At 36.8% G+C, this 23,721-nt stretch overlaps 1 protein-coding gene across 3 annotated transcripts; it reads right to left on the bottom strand.

Annotated features, from left to right (window-relative positions):
- Nucleotides 1-10,560: 10,560 nt before the first annotated feature.
- Nucleotides 10,561-22,338, bottom strand: LOC124895727 (putative lipase ROG1). 3 transcript variants are annotated; one of them, XR_007051863.1, is made up of 13 exons: nt 21,976-22,338; nt 20,517-20,584; nt 19,561-19,631; nt 19,194-19,439; nt 16,193-16,356; nt 16,023-16,078; nt 15,876-15,928; nt 15,680-15,800; nt 14,889-14,986; nt 12,559-12,658; nt 12,387-12,433; nt 12,239-12,281; nt 10,561-10,917 (listed from the first exon to the last, which is right to left on the bottom strand). XR_007051863.1 is itself a non-coding variant. In XM_047406158.1 (11 exons), the coding sequence occupies exons 1-10, from the start codon at nt 22,119-22,121 to the stop codon at nt 12,587-12,589; spliced, it is 1,095 nt and encodes a 364-aa protein (XP_047262114.1). In that variant the 5' UTR covers nt 22,122-22,328; the 3' UTR covers nt 12,116-12,433; nt 12,559-12,586. The 3 variants fall into 3 exon arrangements, 1 of the variants encoding a protein (XP_047262114.1); XR_007051864.1 differs by lacking the exon at nt 10,561-10,917 and having other exon boundaries at nt 12,116-12,281; nt 21,976-22,324; XM_047406158.1 differs by lacking the exon at nt 10,561-10,917 and having other exon boundaries at nt 12,116-12,433; nt 21,976-22,328.
- Between the last annotated feature and the right edge of the window lie 1,383 nt (nt 22,339-23,721).

Here is a 23,721-nt window from a genome sequence, read left to right as displayed (position 1 = left end):
CCTATGAAAAGATCTCCAAAACTGTGAAGAGAATTGCGTACCTCGGTCTGATATGATGGATATAGGTGCTCCATACAAACAGACTATTTTCTCGATGTATAACTTGGCATAGTCATCTCCTGAATAGTTGGTTCTCATAGGCAAAAAGTGAGCTGACTTGGTCAGCCGGTCTACAATTACCCAAATAGAGTCATACTAGTTTCGGGACCTCGGAAGTCCCGTGACGAAGTCCATATTGATCATCTCCCATTTCCACAAGGGCAAACCTATCTCTTGGGACGTACCATCGGCCTCATATGCTCTACTTTCACTTTTTGACCATTCAAACACTTAGAAACATAGTTAGCCACATCACGCTTCATATTATTCCACCAATATATAGATTTTAAGTCATCATACATCTTAGTAGAGCCTGGGTGAACAAAATACCTCGAAGTGTGAGTTTTATCAAGGATCCTCTTTCGTAACCCATCTACATCTGGAACACATAGTCTACTCTGATATCTCAAAATTCCATCACCACCAATTTCAAAAGACATCACCTTCCGTTGACCAACATCTTTCTTGATCTGCATCAAGATGGGATCTTCAATCTGCTTTTCTTTAACTTCAGCACAAAGGGAAGACTTAGCTACCTCATGAACAACCACTTTCCCATCTTCGGAATCCAAGAGTCAAACTCCTAGATTTGTAATCGGTGAATATCCTTCACCATCTCCCTCTTCCCCTTTTCAACATGGGAAAGGCTACCCATAGATAGCCTGCTAAGGGCATCGGTTACTACATTTGCCTTGCCTGGATGGTAGTGCAGGTTTATGTCATAATCCTTCAAAAGCTCTAACCATCGTCTTTGCCTGAGGTTTAATTCTTTCTGCGAGAAAATATACTGTAAACTCTTGTAGTCAGTAAATATATCAATATGTACCCCATAGAGATAATACCACTAGATTTTAAGCGCAAACACCACAACCGCTAACTCCAAGTCATGGGTGGGGTAATTTCGCTCATGCATTTTTATCTGCCTAGACGCATAAGCCACCACTTTATCGTGCTGCATAAGTACACATACAAGTCCCACACGGAATGCATCACAGTACAGAACAAACCCTTCTGTCCCTTTTGGAAGAGTCAACACATGAGCAATTGTCAACTTATCTTTTAACTTCTCAAAACTATTCTCACAGGAGTTAGACCACACAAACTTTACCTTTTTCTGCGTCAACTTAGTGAGAGATGCAACTATAGAGGAGAAACTTTCTACGAACCTTCTGTAATACCCCTCTAAACTCAAGAAACTCCGAATATCGGTTGGAGTCGTGGGTCTGGGCCATTTTCTCACAGCCTCAACCTTTTGGGGATCAACCTTAATCCCGTCACTAGACACAATATGCCCTAAGAAAGCAATAACATTAAGCCAGAATTCACACTTGGAAAACTTTGCATAGTTCCTATGATCTTTAAGAGTCTGAAGGATGATTCGGAGGTGATTGGCATGATCCTCTTCATTCTTAGAATAAATCAAGATATCATCAATAAAAACCATGGCAAACAAATCCAGAAACTGACGGAACACCCTGTTCATAAGATCCATGAAGGTTACAAGGGCGTTAGTCAACCCAAAGGACATGACTAAGAATTCATAATGACCGTATCTAGTTCGGAAAGCTATTTTGGAGATTTATGACTCTCTAATTTTCAACTGATGGTATCCCAAATGAAGGTCTATCTTTGAAAAATATCTAGTACCCTGAAGCTGGTAAAACAAATCATCAACTCTAGGAAGAGGATATTTATTTTTAACAGTGACCTTGTTCAATTGGCGATAATCTATACACATACAGAGGGAACTATCTTTCTTTCGCACGAAGAGTATACGTGCACCCCAGGGAGAAACACTAGGACGGATAAAACCTTTGTCTAGAAGATCTGCTAGTTGTTCTTTCAACTCTTTCAGTTCTGTATGAGCCATTCTATATGGCGGAATAGAGATGGGACAGGTATCGGGCAACAAATCAATACCAAAATCTATCTCTCTATCAGGTGGTATGCCTGGGAGATCATCAGGAAAAACTTCTGGGAACTCATTCACCACAGGGAAAGACTGAAAAGAAAGGCTTTCGGTATTCGAATCTTTAACCCGAATAAGATGATACAAGCAACCATTAGAAATGAGTTTACGGGCTCTGAGGTAAGACATAAAGTGCCCTCTATGTGCTAAGGAATGTCCCTCCTATTCTATTACTGGTTCATTCGGGAAGGAAAAAGTGACCTTTCGGGTTCTACAATCTAACATGGCATAACACGAATGGAGCCAGTCTATCCCTAGGATAACATCAAAATCAACCATGTCTAAGTCTACGAGGTCTTCCACAGTGTCCCACCCACAAACAGTCACCACACAATTTCTACACACCCTCCTAACCACAACAGAATCTTCCACCAAAGTAGAAACAGAAAAAGGTTCGGTAACCACATCGGGCTCAAACCCAAAACTAACAGCCACATAAGGTGTCACGTAAGACAAGATAGACTCGGGATTAAGTAAAACATATACATCATAGGAAAAGATTCGCAATGTACCAGTAACTACATCCGATGAGGCCACTACCTCCTGGCGGTTGGTCAAGGCGTACAGCCGGTTGCGACCGCTTTTGAAGGCTGAAGTGGCACCCTTCTGAGGCAGTGGTGGTGCAGAAGAATTATCCTGTGACTTGGCTCCACCAATATTACCCTTTGCTTCTGGACAGTTTCTCTGGATATGGCCTGGCTAGCCGCACGAATAACACACCATATCGCCAAACTGACATCTCCCTAGATGGTTCCTCCCACATCTCTCACAACACGGTGTAAACACCTAATTTTTGACCAAACTGAATGTTTTACGTTATTTAGTATCTTATTTTACAAGATTACTTTTAAAGTTTGGAAAACTACAAAAAATAAAGTCATATTAAAATAAGTTTTTTATTTATTTATTTATTTTTATTACTTATTTATTTATTTAAAAATAATAATAATAATAATAATAATAATATAATAATAATAATAAGATAAAGTCAAATCCTAAATCTACCCAAACCACCCACAATCCCCCACTCCTAATCAACCTCCCCCACTATCCCCCCCACACACGACACTACCACTACTACGGATATGCACCACTACTACTACATATGCATGCCACACTACTACTACATATGCATGCCACACTACTACTACCTATATATACATATGCACACTACTACTACAGAATAGACAGGCATGCACACTACTACTACTAATATATCTGACTACGACACACCACCACTACATACTACACAAACATACTACATATACACACACACGGAAACCAAAAACACTACTACTACATTACTACACACTACCACTACTACTATTATATATGATATCTATGCACAAAACACACACAAAAATATATACTACACCACTACATATAAAACACAAACACATACACGGCTAAGGAGGAAAACAACGGAAAAAAAAAGGGGGCAAACAAGCTAAACTTCGAGTTTATCGTCCACGGTTGCAAGTTCGTGACTCCTAGAATCCGTAGATTGTAATAATTTTATCGTTGGGAATTGGTCTTCTCAAAGGTATATCTCAATCATCCTTGTACAATTCTATATTGCAATTATTCAAGACTCGGTTTCAATGTTTTATGAAGTTTTTTTTCGTATCTATCTAACTTATTATTAGTTTTAAGGTAATATATAAAGCATGTCATAATTACTATCGCTAGATTTAGCATAAACTATTATCACGTTCTATATTTTATTGCATGTTTAAGTAAATATATTTCTTATTAATAGGTATAAGCTTCATGAATGTGTGACGTGTAGGCTTGTATACTATGATTGTTTGTGTTTCCTGTGTCTGTATTTGTATATTCATCAGGATAATATCCTAAAGGGTTGCATGATCTAAGATTTTTTTTTTTAGAAAAAAGGAAATTATGATTAGGTCATATCTTAATATGTCATTCTGTTTTACCTTGTCATCTCACTTACCATGCTCTAGCGTGACAAAGATTACCAGTTAAGTAAAAAGAAAAATCAATTAAAAAGAAAAAAAAGTCCGGTGCTCGTTGGGTTTAGATTTTTTTTTTTTTTGCTTCATCCTTTTATCAATTAGTTTAGGTTCAGGTTTAGGTTTAGTTTCTATATATAAATAATTTTATTGTGTCCACAACATGCACTGCAACACATCTACAAGCCAATATTTCTAGATGTAAATTTCATTTTTTTTTCTCATGAGTTGAAGCTTTGCTCTTATTAGTCTGTTAGAGTCTTTAAAATAAGATGTTTCACATCCCACAAAATAATCTAGATTTATGGTTCTACTTAGTCCGGTTTGGTGCCAAATAAGTTTTAAGTTGAACCATGTATCGAAATTATTAACTTTCTTTGTTTTCAAATATCATGGTTTGTCAAAGTTGAGAAATTGATGTGTTACTACTTTAATTCATCTCAAGCTTTTATATCTTTATCATAAGAATATATGATTATGGGGTCATTACGAATCCAGTTCGAATCAATCTAGTCTACATGTTTACTCATCACAATCATTTGTACGAGAGCAAAAATTGACGATGAAGTCGGAAAGCCCTGCTACCGACCATTCGTTATAATTAAATTAATTTACCTTTTGAAGCCAATCGAATTGGGTTGGGGAGTTTTAAAACCCATTAGGTGCGTATTTGGATTGGGAAAATAGGGACGACTTATAAATGCCGTAAAGGCGCGAGAAATGTGCCTAAATTTGTGGTGAGGCCGAAAAGTACTACTATCGGTAAGCCACACGTCAGTAAATAATTTCAAAATAAATTAAAAGCGGGAGGCAAACAACTTTTAGGTTGACAAATATTGTAAATCCTAAAAAAAAAGGGTTTTAATTTAAGCCGGACGTAAGTCATTAAAGCGACCGTGCTAGAACCACGGGACTCGAGGGGTGCCTAACACCTTCCCCTCGGTCAACAGAATTCCTTATCCAGATTTCTAGTTCGCAGATCGAAAAATAAAAATTAAAGAGTCATTTTCTTTTTGAATAGGGATTCAATAAGGTGACTTGGAACACCCAAACTCAATTCCAAGTGGCGACTCTGTAAATAAAATAATCCCTTTTCAAAACGTCACTTTAATTGGAAAGACCCATTTTTCTCCAAAACCAACTCCCTAGCGGGGGTCGGATGCGGTGAAAAAGGAGGGGTGTGACACACGGGTATGTCTGAGAGGTCTGAGCTACACTCCCCTGAGACTGCGAACCCTGTATCCTCGGCCCTTGACTGGACTAAAAATACTGGGGGCGTTGTCCGGCTGGGGTATGGACACCGGAGCACTGGCTCTTCTCTCTAAATTCAGCGATTTTTTTTCTTTTCCTCAACTTGCTGCATGTGGAATGATAGTCTGGCAAAATCCATGTCCCGATTCAACATTGTTCCCTGACATTTAAGCACTAAGTCATTCGAAAGGCCGGATGCAAATTTCCTCATTCGGGCTCTCATATTACTAGTCATATCTGGAGCATAACGGGCTAGTTGGTTGAACCTCAGAGTGTACTCCTGGAGACTCATCTTTCACTGCTTTAGATTCATAAACTCTTCAGCTTTGGCCTCTCTCAGTTCGAGAGAAAAGAACCGATCGAGGAAGGCTTCCATGAACTTGGCCCAAACTATGGGCTCAGCACTCTTACCCTTTGAATCTTCCCACTCGTTATACCATTGGTTCGCTACATCCTTAAGCTGGTAAGCTTCTAATTCAACCCTCTCTACCTCACCTACATGCATCACCTTAAAGATATTCTCCATCTCCTCCACAAACTCCTGTGGATCCTCTTCTACCGCGGTACCAGTAAAGTTAGGCGGGTTCATTCTCATGAACTGGAACACTCTTGTAGCCTCAGACATAACAGATACAGACCTAATATATTCTGACCATTGAGTCTATGTGGCTACCAAATGTGCAAGCATATGTATGGACTGTCTGAATTCTGCATTAGATACCTCTCTCTCGCGAGGCTGGGTGCGGTTAGTCCCCGTTCGGGAAGCTCTGGATGCCCTAGGTGGGCTGGTCTGAGTAGGTGGGACTCCCGAAGCAGAATCAATATTCGAAGTCTGAGCTCTATTTCGGGTCCTCATCCCATGAGTGGGACGGACCTCATTTGTCTGTGCATTCTGATCGATGGTACGACGGAGAGGCATGATTGTTTTTCTGAAACACAAAAGATCACTAATTAGGGGACAATTTCGACTCTTAAGCACGAACTAAACCACAAAGAAGAGAAACATTCCTAAACTCTTAGTAGCCTCCTCCTTATAAGTGTGGCGCGCTAGATTCTACCCGACGTGATTTTGTAGACACCCTGGGATCATGAACCGTGCTCTGACACCGAGTTTGTCACTATCCGAACAAGGGCCTGGCCGTGACGGACATCCCGAACTATGAAGGCCTAGACGTCCTACTCTATCTGATCTGGCAATCATGCACAACATTCATATAATAAAAGAAAATATGAAATTTTAATCTAATACGAAAATATGGTCATACTTTGGATTTAGTTTAACCATACAGAATGAAATCTAAAATCAACTAAACAACTTCTGGAACAGACTGCGAAATCTCTACTACATGATCTAAGGATAACTGTCTGAAAAATTGGGACAAGACCCCCAGTAGATAAAAACAAAGGAATAACATAATCTGAAATGACAGGCCTTCTGAAACAAAGAAGGCTCACCACTGCATGGATCACTTCTCCCGGGATACTCTACTGATTAGCCGAACCCCTAGACTGAGCCTCCGAACCTGGGAGGTAGGGGGTCGATACAATTGTACTGGTACACAGAGCAAATCCAAAATAATAATTTATATTCAACATATATGAGAGCAATTTAAAACATTTCATAAAAATATCATATAGTAAGAAATCTCATGGGCATTTCTGAAAGACTGTAAAATCATCTGAACTCTGTGACACTCTTTATTTTACTTCTGTGCTAGGTGGTATACACTACAACTCTGAAATTCTACAGGCTATATGGAATCTGCCATTGACTCGGCGGAAAAGCCCCCAACCCAAGTGTGCCGCAAGGGTTGGAGTCTCTAACTCTGCTACGCCACACGGCCTCGCCAGCGTAAAATAATAAACCCTGATCGATAAATCACGGTTTTAGGTTAAGAGTTACTTGAACTCAAACCTTCTTCGGGTAACCACCTAACCTTCTTTAAGCCCAATTTTAACTCTTTAAAATATGCATTCTCTGAAATCAAACTCTGAAAAATACTCTGTTATGGCATACATACTTATGGTATCGTCATACCATTGACTTGAAAGTCACATTCTCTGAGCCATTATTAGTATTAATAGTCTCTGTTTCAAAACATAAATTTGGGACCACCACCGTATCAATAAATCACTTCAAAGAAACTCTTTCTTAAAGCTCATGTAACATATGAAAGAAACTCTCTTTTTCAACATTTCAAATACACAAGGTGGTCATGTCAAAGATATCCATCACATGCGACTCTTTCTTTTTAACACAAGAACGAAATCATATCAAGAAACTCCCTCTCATCATCATCAAAATCATGTTAAATACTTAAATATTGAAAAGATTCTCTTCAAAACATTAAACAAGCATCTTAAATCATTCCTAACAAGTTCATCAACTCTAAATCATCAAAGAGAGGGATTTCAATAAAAATACTCTCTATCAAATCTTCAACATCATACATATTCATATAGGTTTAAATCAATTTAAGTTAAAAGGCCTAAAGACCAAATCAACAATACAATTAAACGTTCATAATGCATAATAAAATCATATATTCCAAAACCCCTTTCTAAAATTCATGCTTGATAATCTTTAAATCATGTTCTAGCATTTACAAGCCCATGTAGTTTTTAGGATAAACCCCACGTACCTCAATTTAGAAATTTGATGGATGATTCTTGAAGCCTACGGTTTGGGAATTTCAAATCTTCACTCAGTTTTAAAAATCCACGGTGGAATCTTGAGTTAATTGGGTCTTTAGTTTGAAACCTAGAGAGTGTTCTTGTGAATTTTTGAAGAAAGTATGAATAATGAGGTCACTTGGGAGTATAATCCCGTGTTTAAGTTGATAAGAGGGTGGAAAATACCTAACATACCCTTAATGAGACGAAATAAAAATATAATGGGGAGCCCGATTTTATGGGCCACTGCGACGCGCCACAATCGCGGTGGCTCACTGAAAATTGACGAATGGGATTCTGAGGATCCGCGACGCGGAGCCATCGCGTTTTCCCACTGGTTGGGACCTGAAACTTCAGTGCGACGTGCCAAAATAGCACTAGGCTACTGAAATTTGACAATTGTTAAATAGACCCCCTCCGCGATGTGCCAAGCACCAAAATGACGGTGTTTTACGACTAGGACTTAAATTTAGCTATAACTTCTTGCCCGGGTATCGAATTTGGGCAAATCTTCTATCGACGGAAAGCTCATTCAATTTTCCACTTGATAGAGAGTCAAAATTAAAGAAATTCTATATGTTTTAAACTTTACTCACTTAGGAAGTCAAAATAAATGAGACTAGCGCATGGACGATTTGGGATGTTACATTCACATTTGTATTGAATGAGTTTTATGAATGTGACAATCGATGAGAAAATTTTTGTTTTATGTTACATAACCTTTTTAGTGTATGTAATGGATATTACATGAAAAATTATCAACGTAAATGTTGAAAATAAATTAACTGATAGTTGTTTGATGTCAAATAATTTTTCTTTGCAATAAAAAAATAATCAGTATTAATCATGATTGATATTGGTGTTTGCTTTCTGGCAAGATGAAGAACATTATATAAATACTATGTTAAATATAAAAACTAAATTTTGTTCATACCAACAATCTTATAAAAAGAGTAATGTGCACCAATAAAAATCAAGATACAATATTCATGTCAAATGTTACTAATCGCAAAATCGAAAAATGTATAGTTTGATATAGTTGATATCAAATTTAATACCATCTGATGCGACTTAGTTCATATCGATTTCATTCAACGATGTAAAATACAAAACAAACGTTAAAGTAGCATAATATTATATAAATACTATATAAATACAAAAAATAAACTTTGTTCATACCCACAATCTTAGAAAAACAAACAGTAATAATCGAGCATCAAAAAGTTAATTCAAATTATTAACTATATTAGAAAACAAACAGTAAATAGAAAAAATGATTCAATATCAATTTTATACCAATTTAATACAGAAACTTTTTTAAATATTTGCAAGTTTGTATGTACTGTTATAGTCCATGAATACAACTTTGTTACTACCGCATCATGTACACGCTTACTAGAAAAAATAAAAAGAAATAAAGATCAGGGATGACAAACATGAACACTAAGTGAGAAAATAACATATAAATGATCAATCATTCGGCAACAAGTACTAAGAATTCATTGATATGCATGTTGATATGTGAATTTATTAGAAGAAGCTACTTAAATGGTGTACAAGAATTTGATGAACTAAAAGTCTGTATGCTTTTTCTGTAAGAAGAAAGTTAGACCAGAAAACATAATTAGAATCATCGGAACATAGATATGCATGACTTTGCAACAACATGACTCTCTCCATGACGAACCATCTCCCTACGTATCCCATCTCTCTCCATGACGTATCATGATTGATTGCAAATTAACTGAATTCATATTTGTTATCTAAAGAAATACTTGTTTTTGCTTTTCTTTCAATTTGAGCAATTGGCTCATCAACTTCTACTTTATCACCAGGATCTGAATAAAACAAATGAGAGATAATAAGAACCAAGTATTAAAAAAAATCATGATGGACACAATAACAAAAGACATACTCTTCAGCAATTTAGCCACTATGCCATCGCTTATGGATTCACCCATATAAGGAACAACAACATCAACCAGATCATCTTTGGCAGAAACACAAATGAGGCCAAAAAAAGGCACAAAATATTAGTAACTGTATCACAGACATTTGAACAAAGTAGGAAATGACAATTTAAGCATTTTTTGAATTACTATTAATGAAATTGTCCGTAATCTCACTGATTGTCTAAAGAAATACTCGTTCTTGCTTTTCTTTCAAAATATAATCAACAACACTTTGTTAGAAAGACGTTTTTTGTTTAAATCGTGTACAAAGAAGAAGGTAGTGTATGAAGATGGAAACATTAAAATAGGAGGAAAAACGGTTAGAGGGATTTGGGGTGGATAAATATCAGTAATTAAGGTTAACTATTTTTAAGAAAGATAAATTGTATATTAATTATATTAAATCTTAATTTTCCTTTTTCGTTAATTACTTTTTTGTATTTTCAACAAAACAAAAAAACCTTTTTTATATATATTAATTTAAATGAAAGTTGCTATAACGTGAAAACTTAAAAGTTTGGCTATAACTTATAATAACTAATCTAATAAGTTTATATAGTTAATTTTCCCACTAAAACTAAAAAAAATATATATATATAAATGGCCTACGAAATTAATTCTCCCCAGTCCTATCAACAAATGATACAAAAACCGTTCATGTATGTACGTTCAATTGAATTCATCAGTAGTGTTGATTCAAACATTAATTATGTCAAAAACACGCTAAATAAGTACAAATTGAACTAAGGCTATTACTATTATGGGTTCAACAAAACTCAATAGCTTTTGCTCAAACTTGTATCAAAGAATTTCATCTAATATGCATGAATAATCTATTCAAAACCAAGTAAACAAAAATAATTATAATCCCGAACCCATATATTAAAAATTCTGAATATACCATCTGTTCTGAACAGACAATCAAATGAACCATATGCTCGGAAAATCATGAATCCATGAAGAAAATCCTGAATTCGCATTTGGTTGCTACAGAGATCTGAAAACAGTACGTTAAAAATGAATGTACAACCTTTTTAGACGTATACATTTGTTTTTTTTTTAATATGTGCATACATGGTTAGAACTGAAAATAATGAGTTTAGTTGAATCCACAACAAAACTTGTTCTAGATTTGTCTCAGCATACCACATGCCAAGTCTCTTTGTTCTAAGGCAGAACCTCCAGCAATCCCTTAAAGTTGACACCAACTTTCACTTGGACACTTTTTGCCGACATTTTAAACACCCGAAGAAGGGTTCTATTGTCACTTTCATGCGCCCTTAAAGTTGGCACCAAATAAAAATTGGTTAAATATAAGTCTTTCATGTGCCCTCAATGAGTGTATCACACTCACTATGCCATGCCAACAAAGGTGTCAAAGTGACGCAACATAACCATACTTCGGGCGTTTAAAAGGAACCAGACCTACTTGAGGTGTATAAGTAAGAATGGATGACAACTTTTTAAGGGGTTGTACACCGGTTCCGCCTTCTTCTAATGAAAAATAATAAATCATTCATATAAAGATCTTGCAAGAAACAAATACATTAGCATCCAAATTTTTCAGATTACTAGCACACGTTCAAACAAGAATTTAGCTTATAGTGCTGCTGATAACTTCATTGTGGAAACTCATAGTAAACAATTTCTCAAGTATTAGTGCTCCATGCAGTTTAGATCCAGGACTCTTTTAAGTTAAATCTGAAGAATCTTCTCTGTAATTTGAAATGGATGCACAGCATCCTAACCCTAGGCGCAGAAATGGAAGTATAATACTCACTCCGTCCCAAATTAGTTGTTACGTTTCCCTTTTCTAAATTCACTTTGTATAGGCTGGAAATCCATAGCAGATTCTAAATTCGCTTTGCTCTGCCTCCCACAAATCAAGTGCTCGTAAAGACACCATCTGAGAAACTACCTACTGTTATTACTTCCAAAAAACTATCTGATTGCTAATGTTATTTCCAAAACTTATGGTGATATTCATCCTGTCTTTCCACTTTAGCAGTATTTATCAAGTCATTGTCATGGTGCGGAGGGGTGATATCTGACCAGTGATTTAGAGATAAGACTCAAACTTTAACTACACAAAAAAACTGAAGATTGTATGTCTGTATTCACACAGAACATTAGTTAGTTTGACCCTCGTACTACAAATCAAGCCAAGCAAATTGAAAGAGAAAGAGATTACTATGTATCGTTGATGAATGGAACTGTGACCATGTACACTAGGCCACAATGAGTTAATAATGTTCCTCATAATGGCTTATTGTTTTACAATTCATAGAGTGGTCATACAAGGACAAGGAGAACCTTACCTGCGAGCCCAGAGGCGGATCCAAGATTTGAATTTAAGAGTTCCTATAATAAGCTCAAGTTAATACCATAATAACAATTGGATTCATAATCATTTTATCGATAACACATTTTTTTAATACACATATACAGAGTTTGGGCAAAAATTACTAAGTTTGTGTGAACTCATAATAAACCCTCTAGATTTCTGCCCCTCCCTGCAACCATAGAAAAACTCAAATTACTTTTCCAGCATTTTACAGCAGGCCTCCAATGCAAAAAATTTTAGAAGTCTAGGACAAGCAAGGAATAAAAAATACTATAGATGCAAATCATTGATCACCTTGAAAATTTCAGACTTGACTTGGCCTCTACACAATAAAGTTATCAATCATATGTTGTATAACATCAGCACCTTCAGCATCCATATTTGGATCCTTCACCTGTAAACAGAAGTATTGAAGTTTTAAGCCCACAGTACATGTAAGTAAGATACGTGAAAAAAGCTCCGGAAAAGGTTCAAATATGCCGTTTAAAAAATATTCGAAATTGAGCATATGCACCCTTCATTAGTAGCTTAGATATGTCCTTATCCAAATATATCCTTAATTCAATTGGAGCGCCCGATTAACCAAATTAGCTGATTAATAAGCAAAAAGGGGCTAAATATGCTCCTTAAAGTATGTGAAATTGTGAGATCACCCATAATTTCAACTTTAAAACAAGTTCAGGAAATATGATTACTGTGCCAATAATTAAAAATCACAAGCTCCATATTAAAAACTGCAAGAAGGGAATATGAAAACCCAACAGTCCCCTTGGAAATTTGAAGATTGTAATTTTGAGTGATAGCGACATATCAGATACTGAGCTTCCCTTCCAGTCCATCAACACCATAGTCATGCAGCAAAATCTTCGTTTACTCTATATACTTTTAATGGAATTTAGATACAGGTTTATTGAGTGTGACAAATTACATGTAGTTGCAGGGTTTATGAAGTGAATGAGAAACTGCATCAAGTTACAAGGGTTTATTAAGTGAATGAGAGACTGCATCTAGTCACAAGGTGTATAAAGTGAGTGAAAGATTCAGGATGAGAAAATACAGAGGAAATCGAAGAGAGTGAGAAAAGTTTGCAATTTCAGTTGGTCAGGATAAAAGGAAATACGGAAGGATACATTAGATTTGTCCTTGTTTTGGGAAGACAAATTGTAAGCCCGGGGATAGTATACTACTCCTTTTTACCTTTTTTATCTTTTTAACTTTTACGTACCGAAATGGACATGAAATAAACTCTATTCCATCATATCCATCATCATATTTCTAACAATACATAAGACCAACAATACAGAGCTTCAAAGTCCAATCACCAGTCGCCGCCTATGCCACATTGCATTTCAACACCTACAAGAACTACTTTTATTTAATGCTTGATATTGTACTCTCCCTCAGATCCATTTTATTTGATGGTTTTTGACAGTGTAGTTTAACAACGAAAGAAAGGCTTTTGAAACTTAGTCTAAAAGAAGTCATCGAAATTTTATGGCTATGAGATTTTATGGCTATAAGTCAATCTCATTAAGGTAAAAATAATAAGTTTAAAGTTAAAAAGTTTATAAATATACACAATGCCCTCCTCCCAGCTGGCTTACAAAGTGGAGTAAATGAACGACATAGTAGTATAAAATATATCACATGCTACAAGGGTGTCAACTCTTTTTTTTTCTTTTTTTTTTTTTGGATAACCGCGGTGTCCAGGCCAGCTTGCAGGCACCTCAACTAATTCCATGGGTTTGTAAACCAAGGCTAGATGGGAATAAATCACCTAATGTTTGTCTAAATTGGGAATCTAACCTAAAACCTAATGGTGCTCAACCCACTACATTGAATCACTACGCCACACCCTTGGGTGCAGCTACAAGGGTGTCTATGTCTTACCCTAATTGCTACTACCACCACCACCACCACTTGGGCTATAATAATGTTCTCATTTTAGCACCACACACTCCTCCACTATGTTATCTACATATCTAAAGTGATTAAATTTTAGACTAGCTCCCACCATTACTACCACCACCACAACCACTTGGGCAGTAATGATGTTCTCATTTTTTAGCACCAGGCACTCCTCCACTATGCCAACTACATGTCTAAAGTGGCAAAGTGGTCCAGAAAGAGACATGGTTCAAACCAAAATCTATCTCATCTTTTCTAGTAATGCAAGGTCAAATAGTGCAATACACAACATGTAAGCAAGGGGGTTTCGACAGAAGGAAATGGAATAGTAATAACCCTGTTTCAAATACACAAATTGCTGGTTCAATGCAGTTAATCGCCAACCTTAAACCTTGTTCAAACTGCATAGCTAGTTAATACTTTGCTTACAAGTTCTTGAGCCTATAAAACATGCAAGCACCAGGATACAACACATGAACACATAGGAAAAAGACAAAAGTCTCGTAAGCACTTTTACAGTCTTAAATCTGCGAGGTAGATGAACAAAAGTTATCTTCTACGTATTAAACAAAACTGTGTACAGTTCATACTTTCATCAACGTACTTAAATGTGACTTGACTGTGGTTCCAGGATAACCAATAAAATATCTATAAATGCTCTGGGAAATCGCGTTGTTAATTACCAGTATACTGGAGAGAGAGAGAGAGAGAGAGACCTGAATAACACTGTGAGCAGCAAATTTACGCCTGCTCATGTGAAAGCTAACATCCACTTTATCCCATGATACTTTACTTAAACCAGTCAACAGTTCTTCTGCATAAAAGTCCAAACATGAGTACTGCAATATTCAGAAGCCAAGAAAGGCATATATACACATACATACAACATACACACATGCACACAATACAGAGGGAAAAATCAGCGTTCCAGTGGAACAAAACAAAATGTCATCGCAATTCGCAAATATAACATTCTCGAACCTAAGAGTGTAGGGCAAGTTTGAAAAACTTGCTATGTCTAAAAAGGACAAGGGCCTATGTTACATGTATTTGTTTAGGGTCTACATGTTCAAATACACATGATGTAAGTATCTGTATGGATGCATAATGTTTTTTTTTTTCATAATTTTGAGTGTATTTTGAAGAATTTTAATGGAATACTCATATCCACTGTACAGCTGTTTCTGATCGACACAGCTTCGACAAAGGAAAATGAAGGATCCATGTGATACAGAGGAGGGCCAATTACCATCTCTGTTGTACAAACTAAATGCTCCCTCCATTTCAATTTATTTAGTTTGTTTAAGAACGAAGGCCACTTGTCTAAATTTAGTAAGTCTACAGTTCTAGCATTCCCATTTTACCTTAATGACACTCCCTTATAGGAGTGAGGAGGCATGTTTACAACCACAAAATTCAAAGGATAATTTTGGTATGTTTACACACCTTTAGTTTAAGACCACAAAATCCAAAGGTAACCTTTTTTTGTAAGGAAAGAGCTACAAACCTTCCACCTTGTCCAAAGAATCATCTTCCTTCACAACAGACTCACCCTGCTCACCGTCATATGCCTTGCAATGTTCTTCGTAGACAATGTGAGGATACTTTTCATTCAAGGATTCTTCCCACTATAAACACCAAAGAGATTTTTCACATAAGATATGATAGGTCACAGCTAAACACATACCACGGAAAGATTGTACCTTGGGTAGTTCATTATTACGTCTAATAGATGATGTTCTCCAACCAACAATATCTAAAAATTTAATGTGAAGGAAAAATGGTCTATTTCAGAAGTTAGGGAATCATATAATTGCTGAATGCCCGATTCAACAATGCAATCAGGATACGGTCATAGCCAACATTTGAATATGCAACCCGGCGCTTGAATGAACGCAATGCAGACCTACATACGTGGATTTTTCAACTAATCAGCATGAATATACAGTAATATTTACTACAGCTCCCAATAAATGGACCAATTAATCGTATATGGACTTTATTAGTCTCTCTAACATACATGAAGTGTAGTTCACCATCGTCTTCCACCATGCGTTTAAGTAATGGAGGCCTCCCTTCATCATTATCACAAAGAAAAAGGTGCCGCCCTGTTCTTTTAAATATCCAATGGATTACATGGAAAGCAGCTTTCTCTAAGGCAGTCAAACCAAAAAGAAATGGCACCTGACAATACCTTAAAACATTAATATTACCAAAAGGTTCAACAGCTGACATCAAATTTTATATTCTAGACAAGGAAGAAACCTCAAAATCTTACAAACATGAACACACTTGGGAAAACAGGAACAATGCACTTTGACATTTGTCAAGATATAGCAACAAATAAAATATGTTACAGATTAGCAATCGCCTGGATACTTCCAAATAGTCAGATAAGAGAGCATTCCTGTTTTTATGGTCATCCAGAATTAATCTGGGACCAAAATCTATGCAAGGCTAAACACTGTCATGTCCAAATAACTAATCCTAAGCTACAGGCAAGTAAATCAAACAGAATAAGTAGATGCAGAGCCATCACCATCTTGCAGTTCTTGAGGAAGTTGAACTGTAGAAGAACAATGTCAATTACCAGAAAGTTCCAGGGTTAAAGAGTACAGATCTTTTATGCTTTTAGAAACTCAGAAAACAGAAATCAAGCTCACGACATACACAGAGAGACAGTTATGGAGACCTAAGAGGTTCTTCAGTATGCAGATATATGATGAGATAAAATGTGGTTGGATTAAAAAGCTTTCCACACTGGGGTAGCATTTAGCACACTTTTACTAGTTTAACTTGAGAGTAAATATAACTGTCCAGCGATGGAGTTTAAATAAAGGTCTAATGAAAATCAAGACGGCAACACTTACATCTTGATGGGTTACCATCAAGGTACGACTCTTAGCCCGTTTCTATTTGCCTTAGTGATGGATGTATTGACGTGAAAAATTCAAGGTGAGGTGCCTTGGTGTATGCTATTTGCGGATGATGTAGTCCTGATTAACGAGACCGGTGGTGGAGTTAATGTTATGTTGGAGGTTTAGAGGCAACACCAGAGTCTAAAAGGTTTAGGTTGAGTAGGTTCAAGATGGAATATTTGGAGTGCAGGTTCAGTGAGGTGACACATGAAGATGATGTGGTTGTAAAGCTTGATACTCAGGCCTTTCAAAAGCGAGATAGTTTCAAGTATCTTGGATTTATGATCCAAGGGATTGGAGAGATTGACGAGGATGTCACTCACCGTATTGGGCAAGGGTGGATGAAATGGAGGCTCGCTTCCGAAATCTATTGTGATAAGAAGCTGCCTCTTAAACTCAAAGGCAAGTTCTACGGAGAAGTGGTTAAACCAGCTATGTTGTATGGAGCGGAGTGTTGGCCAATCAAAAACTTTCACATCCAAACGATGAAGGTGGCGGAGATGAGAATGTTACGATGGATGTATGGGTTTACTAAGAAAGATAGGATTAGAATTGGGGTTATTCAGGATAAGGTGAGAGTGATTTTTGTGGAAGTCATGATGCAAAAGCGGGTTGAGATGGTTCAGGCATGTGATGAGGAGGGGCACAGATGCCCCAGTGAGGTGGTGTGAGAGATTGTCTAGGGATGGATTCAGGCGAGGTAGAGGTAGAGGTAGAGGTAGACCGAAGAAATATTGAAGGGAGGTGATTAGACATGACATGAAACAACTTCAGTTTACCGAGGACATGACCCTAGATAGAAAGGTATGGAGGATGCGAATTAGGATAGAAGGATAGTAGAGAGTAGTGCATCCTTGCTAGTAGGTAGGAGGACTTGATAATGGTACCCGTGCTAGTAGTCATAGTGCTAGTCTTGTTTCGAAGTAAGTGAGTAGTCATAGTGCTAGTCTTGTTTCGAAGTAAGTCATCATTTGTCGTATTACTTGGTGCTAGTCTTGTTTTTGTTATTACCTGATGTGTTATTACCAATTGTTCTGTGTTCTTTTACTATTTCTTTTCAGGACTGTTTTCGCTTGAGCCGAGGTCTATTAGAAACAACCTCTATATCTCACCTCTCCTCTGAGGTAGTGGTATGGACTGCATACACTTACCACCTGTACCGGACTTTGTGGGAGTATACTGGGTTTGTTGTTGTTACTGTTACTAATTCATAGCATTCATAGCTACTCTTCTGCTTTCTTCTCTCATGTCCATATGTTCTGCCCCCCATGGGGCACCCTAAAAATATGGAACTCCCTCTACCAGGCACAAATGGGTCTCCCCTACCCTCTCTCTTGGACATCCCAACCCCCCGGGGCACCCTAAAAATATGGAAATCCCTCTACCAGGCACAAATAGGTCTCCCCTACCCTCTCTCTTGGAAAACCCCCCGGGCACCCTAAAAATATGGAACTCCCTCTACCAGGCACAAATGGGTCTCCCCTAAACCTTGCATCAACTCCACATATCAGAAGCTCATCTTGCCCGTCCATTTTTTCTATTTTGCTGTATTTTATCTGGTCTTTGTTTCTATAAAACAAAATTCTTATATTTTGCAGTAGCTTATCCAGATATCAATGCTCTTGCATGAAAATCGCATCGGAGATGAAATTAGATAGTCTAGAAAAGCTTGTCATAATTTTGAAATTAAAACTAACACTTTGTTTTCTTTCAGAAATCAGTACAGGCAAAATGACAAAAGAAAACAAAAAATTTAAACTTGTGTCAGGGGTATTTGGGTGATAAATACTATTCCTAACTAGACCTGATAAATAGGAGGATAACACATCAATAATCCAAGATACTGATCAAGAGGAAATGGATAGCAATCCAATCCAATCTGACAGATAAGTTACATAGGCATGCCAGATGAGCCTTAAAACCAACTAAATCTGGTTTCAAAGTATCAAAATATGGAGGTGTGAATCTATTTCTTCTGCTCCTAAGCATCATTTACCCAATAATGAGACCAAGTACATATTGAATAAGGATAAGAATCCATTTTCCTCAATTACAATTATTGCACTTAAGTATTTGATAAGATTTGAATAATTACACTGATACCTGCTTGTTACCCCTAGAAGCAAGATGAGGTGTGGCGACGGTGATAAAATTTATTGGTTCCAAACCAGCTATCGTGCAACCTTTCAACCGTTCTATACATGCATTGGCTGATAAATCCTCAATATTTTCCATTCTAGGAGGTCTATATAACCTTCCAATGGCATATCTTGCCACCAACCCTCCCACAGAGTGTGACACAAAAGAAATTTTCTTCAGACCTGGCTTTCTCTTGATCACTTCAAGAACCTAAATTCATCTCCACAATGTTAGTCAATTTGGTAGACGTACCAAGCTCTGGAGCATATATTAGAAAAGATAGAATGGATGAAGCATCAGAGAAGAATGAATAGAATTAGAAGAAATTAACCTCCTCAGACAATCTCTCACCCATTACATCAACACCATCCAATGTTAGTTTTGCCATATTACGTTCGCTACCTGCAGAGCAAATAATTTTCTTTAGTCCTCCTTTTGGTATTCCATTTTTTCATGCACTTACACCGAATACCAATCGGATATTGGACACATGTGGAAACTGAAGCAAGATATGTTACAAAAGTGCAAATGTCCATACAATCATGTGAATCACTCACTGGCAGTCAGCTCAAATGAAACTACGCAAAATGAGAAAGAGTGGCAATTTCATTAGAAGAGTTCAGTGAACGCAGTTTCCCACTCTTAATAAGAAAAAGGAGAGGGGGAGGGGGGTGTAAATAAATAAAGCACCCCATCCTCGTAGACAATGATTTTCTCCATCTCATGAAGAAAATATACTTGTATGGAAGAAGTGAAAAGGCTTTTGAATCCAACATCACGTGGAACGGTGGAAGAGCACAGATATTGAGCAAAAATAAACACCATTTACCAGCTATTATACACCTGCGAACTTAGTAAATTTTAACAAGCATGATTTATTGTGGTATCACATTGACTTGCTTTACTCAAAAGGAAGTTTCTACATAATGCAGAATATAAATGAAAGTATGCCCTAAGCATGACTTGTTGAGGTATCACATTGACTTGCTTTACTCAAAAGGAAGTTTCTACTTATAACTTATACTTCAAAGTGCAACAGCTCATACAATTCAACCTTGTTCTCATTTTCATGCATTTTACTTGGACTCGTAACAGATGATATACCATAAGGACACAGAGTGCAATTACTTTATCAAAATCTATCAATGTAAAAGGCAGAGAACAGTAAAAAGAGTATTATTGACAAAGCAGCAAAATGGTAAGTGTAGGGGGGATGAAGGGTAGAGGAACTGCAAAGAAACACAAGCATGTGAAACTAGAAATGCCACTCCAGATAGATGCACTTACAATGAACAAAAACTTTGTCAGGAAGCCTCCGAACAAATTGCTCAGCACCAAACTTCCAGTCTGTGGCGCTGTTGAAATATATGGATTATAAATCAAGGTATAACAAGTACCTTTGCTTTCAGGGAGAGCCAGAGAACCATTAGAAAATTGTTCTACACAGCATGAATTCAAACAGCTAGCACATAAGCATTCAAAATGAAGATAACCCACCCAAAAGAACTAATGAACACAGAACACAGTCTAAAAGCAGTTTTTTTTTAATTGGCATGGAAATTTTCGTGATCTACATACTGAAATAAACATTCCGTATGGTCGTGAAAATAGCATAGATGCATATTATGTAGTCAATCAATTATGCATAAAAGGTTCTGAAAATTCCTAGATAATGAAGCAATGAAAACAACTCCAAAATGTGTATAGGAAAATATCCAAAATAACAAATGTAAACAAATATCCTCAATATCCAGAGGAACTATATAAGGACTAGAGAAACTAAAATATCACGGGACTAATAACGAAAAGGCATAATACATAAACAAACATTTAAACTTGTCATCAACTAGCAAATAAACACTCACACTTTGTATATATACATATGGACAACTCAACTCGTCTTCAATTTTCCGGTTGAATACTCCAGGTTACAAAATGATCATCTAAACACCTCCAAATTTTATGTGTCGCATGAGTGTCGTGTGTTAACGAGAGCCAACGAGGACGAGTTGGAGCGTTGGAGCATCTAGTTGTCAATTGAGATCAAGTTGAGGTATTTAGATGTGCACTGTCAAATCAAACTTGGCAAGTGAGCACTCCAACTTTGAGAGTGCTGATTTAGACACCTCAACTCCTCAACCGACAACTAAACACTCCAACTCGTCTCCACTATGTCTCATAGACATCCAATACTGACGTGACACATAAATTTTGAATGTGTCTAGACGCTCATTTTGTAAGCTGGAGTGTTCAACTCATACAATGAAAGGTGAGTTTAGATGTCTAAATACGCAATACTCAAAGTTGAAGTGTTGAGTTACCGACTTACCGCTTGCGGCCAAGTCAAAGTGTCATTCTATGTATTATGCTATCTCAAAAATCACTATCAAACAGTTGTAACTAAGATCAAAATTCTCCATTCTCCCCTTTTGATTAGATCATAAAACTTCAATTCCATCAACAAAAACAAAAAATATATTACTTCAACTTCAATACCCCGCAAAATGAATGAAATAGGAATATAAACCTTGCACACACAAAAAAAAAACCTTCGGAGAAACTAAAAATATCAGGGACTAATAACAAATATAAAAAATCACTATCAAACATTATGAACTAACATCAAAATTCTCCATTTCCACCTTCTAATTACATCATAATACTTCAATTCCATCATCAACAAAAACACATAACTTCAAGTTCAATATTCCACAAAATGAACGAAACACGAAAGCCACACACATACCTTCCGAGAATACCGTGGACCATAATTACAAGATGATCAACTGACGAAGCATCCGATTCATCGCAACTGAAAACATCTTCTCCGCCGTTGACAGTTTCCGATGAGCAAACTCCTCCTCCGTTCTTCTCTACTTCTCCTTCATCCATTCCGTTCTTCAGCTGATCCGAACAACACAACAGGGTTATCAAATTAGGGGGGAGTTAGGTAAACCGCTTTGAAGAAAGAAAGGGAGGGAGGAAAAGCCAGAGTCAGAGTGAGGTGGTGAATTAAGGAAGAACACGACGTGGCGGGGACTGCTAACTTCTTAACTCACCCTTTTCATACTTTCACGGACGGTGTTCATGGTCGGTTTGAATTAGTTAGTTGTTAAAATAATCAAAATTAATTTAGTTGGTTTTTAAATTTTTAAAATCAAACTAAATTATAAAAAGAAAATAGTCATTGGTTTGGTTCAGTTTGATTTGATTTTTTTATTTTTTTGATTATTGACTAGCTTACTCCAATTATCTCGAAAATAAATTCCTTTTTTAACCCATAAAAAGAGTAAGTCCGTCAAGTGGGTCGGACTGACCCCCCTACTCAGCCCATTTAAAGGACTCGGCCCGGTTTGACCCGGTCAGATAAGCCCTGGGGCTTTAGGATTTCAGATCCCGGGTCGATTATTTTTTTAGTTTGGGTCCAGTTAATCCGGTTTGGACCTAGCTCGATCCAAGCTCGTCGGTTAATCGATCCGATCCGGCCCGGATTCAATTTTTTTTTTTGAGTTTTGGATCAAACTAGCCGTTGGCCCAATTTGGGCCCATTTCTTTAAAAAATTTTTTTTTACTTTTAAAAATTATTTTTTAATCCCAAAAAAATTCTATAAATACCCTACACCTTTAAATCAATTTTCACACAATTTTTCACTCTCTCAAATCTAATTCTCTCTCAAATCTCAATTCTCAATTTTCAAATATTCAATTTATTTAATTTCTTAAAGTGTGCACTTTAGTTTTTTAATTTTGCGTTTACAAAGTACGAACGGAAGTTTCTAAAGTCGCAACCTTCAGATACTTCAAAAATTTGATATTGTCGTTCCATCTCTTACGTTTAATTTTTATTTATTGTATTAATTGTTTAATATTTAATTTTATTATATTTGTGTATTTTGATTTTTTTTAGTTTAATTTAATTTATACTATGGATAAATTAAGAAACATCGCTACTAAAGGTGTTAAACATTTTTGTCCTAGAAGTGATAGTGGTAGTAAAAAACGAATTACTAGTGGTAGAGGTAGTTCAAGTAGTAGATATACCCGTGTGCCTTCGCCTCCGGTACCGTTTGGTACACCTTTTGAGGAAGAAATAGGTGGAGGTGCTCACGATATGGATTATGTAGAAGGTCAGGAAAATTATGGTATAAAAGAAGAAAATGAAGTAGATGCGGTTAATTTAGACGAAGAAATGAAAATATTAGTGAGACACCCACAGTAGAAAATGCTAACGTTAGATCTGAATCGGTTAATCTCCCTCTCCGTCCTCCTCGTGCCGCAAGGCCTCGTAAAACAACTAGTGTTGCATGACAATTTTTTGAATGTATATCAGATACTGAAGTGTAATGCAATATTTGTCAACAAATATATAAGCATAAAAGCGGAGGCAAACAAGGAGTACGGGTACGTTAATGAGACATCTAGGTGAAGCTCACGAAAGAGAGTTAAATATTGCACGAGGTGGTGGGGATGTTGGTGGGCCAATACAAACTAG

The sequence above is a fragment of the Capsicum annuum genome, unplaced genomic scaffold, assembly GCF_002878395.1.
Source record: "Capsicum annuum cultivar UCD-10X-F1 unplaced genomic scaffold, UCD10Xv1.1 ctg995, whole genome shotgun sequence".
Taxonomy (NCBI): Eukaryota; Viridiplantae; Streptophyta; class Magnoliopsida; order Solanales; family Solanaceae; genus Capsicum; species Capsicum annuum.
Note: the sequence above shows the minus strand (reverse complement) of the source record. Positions and strands in the feature narration are given on the sequence as shown.

Coding starts and splice junctions, on each gene's coding strand:
- LOC124895727 (XM_047406158.1), bottom strand. CDS start 22,121: ATGGATGAAGGAGAAGTAGAGAAGAACGGAGGAGGAGTTTGCTCATCG. Junction 19,440..19,560: donor GTGAGAGATTGTCTGAGGAG/GTTAATTTCTTC, acceptor AGATGAATTTAG/GTTCTTGAAGTGATCAAGAG. Junction 14,987..15,679: donor TTCTTTGGACAAGGTGGAAG/GTTTGTAGCTCT, acceptor ACTTTTATGCAG/AAGAACTGTTGACTGGTTTA.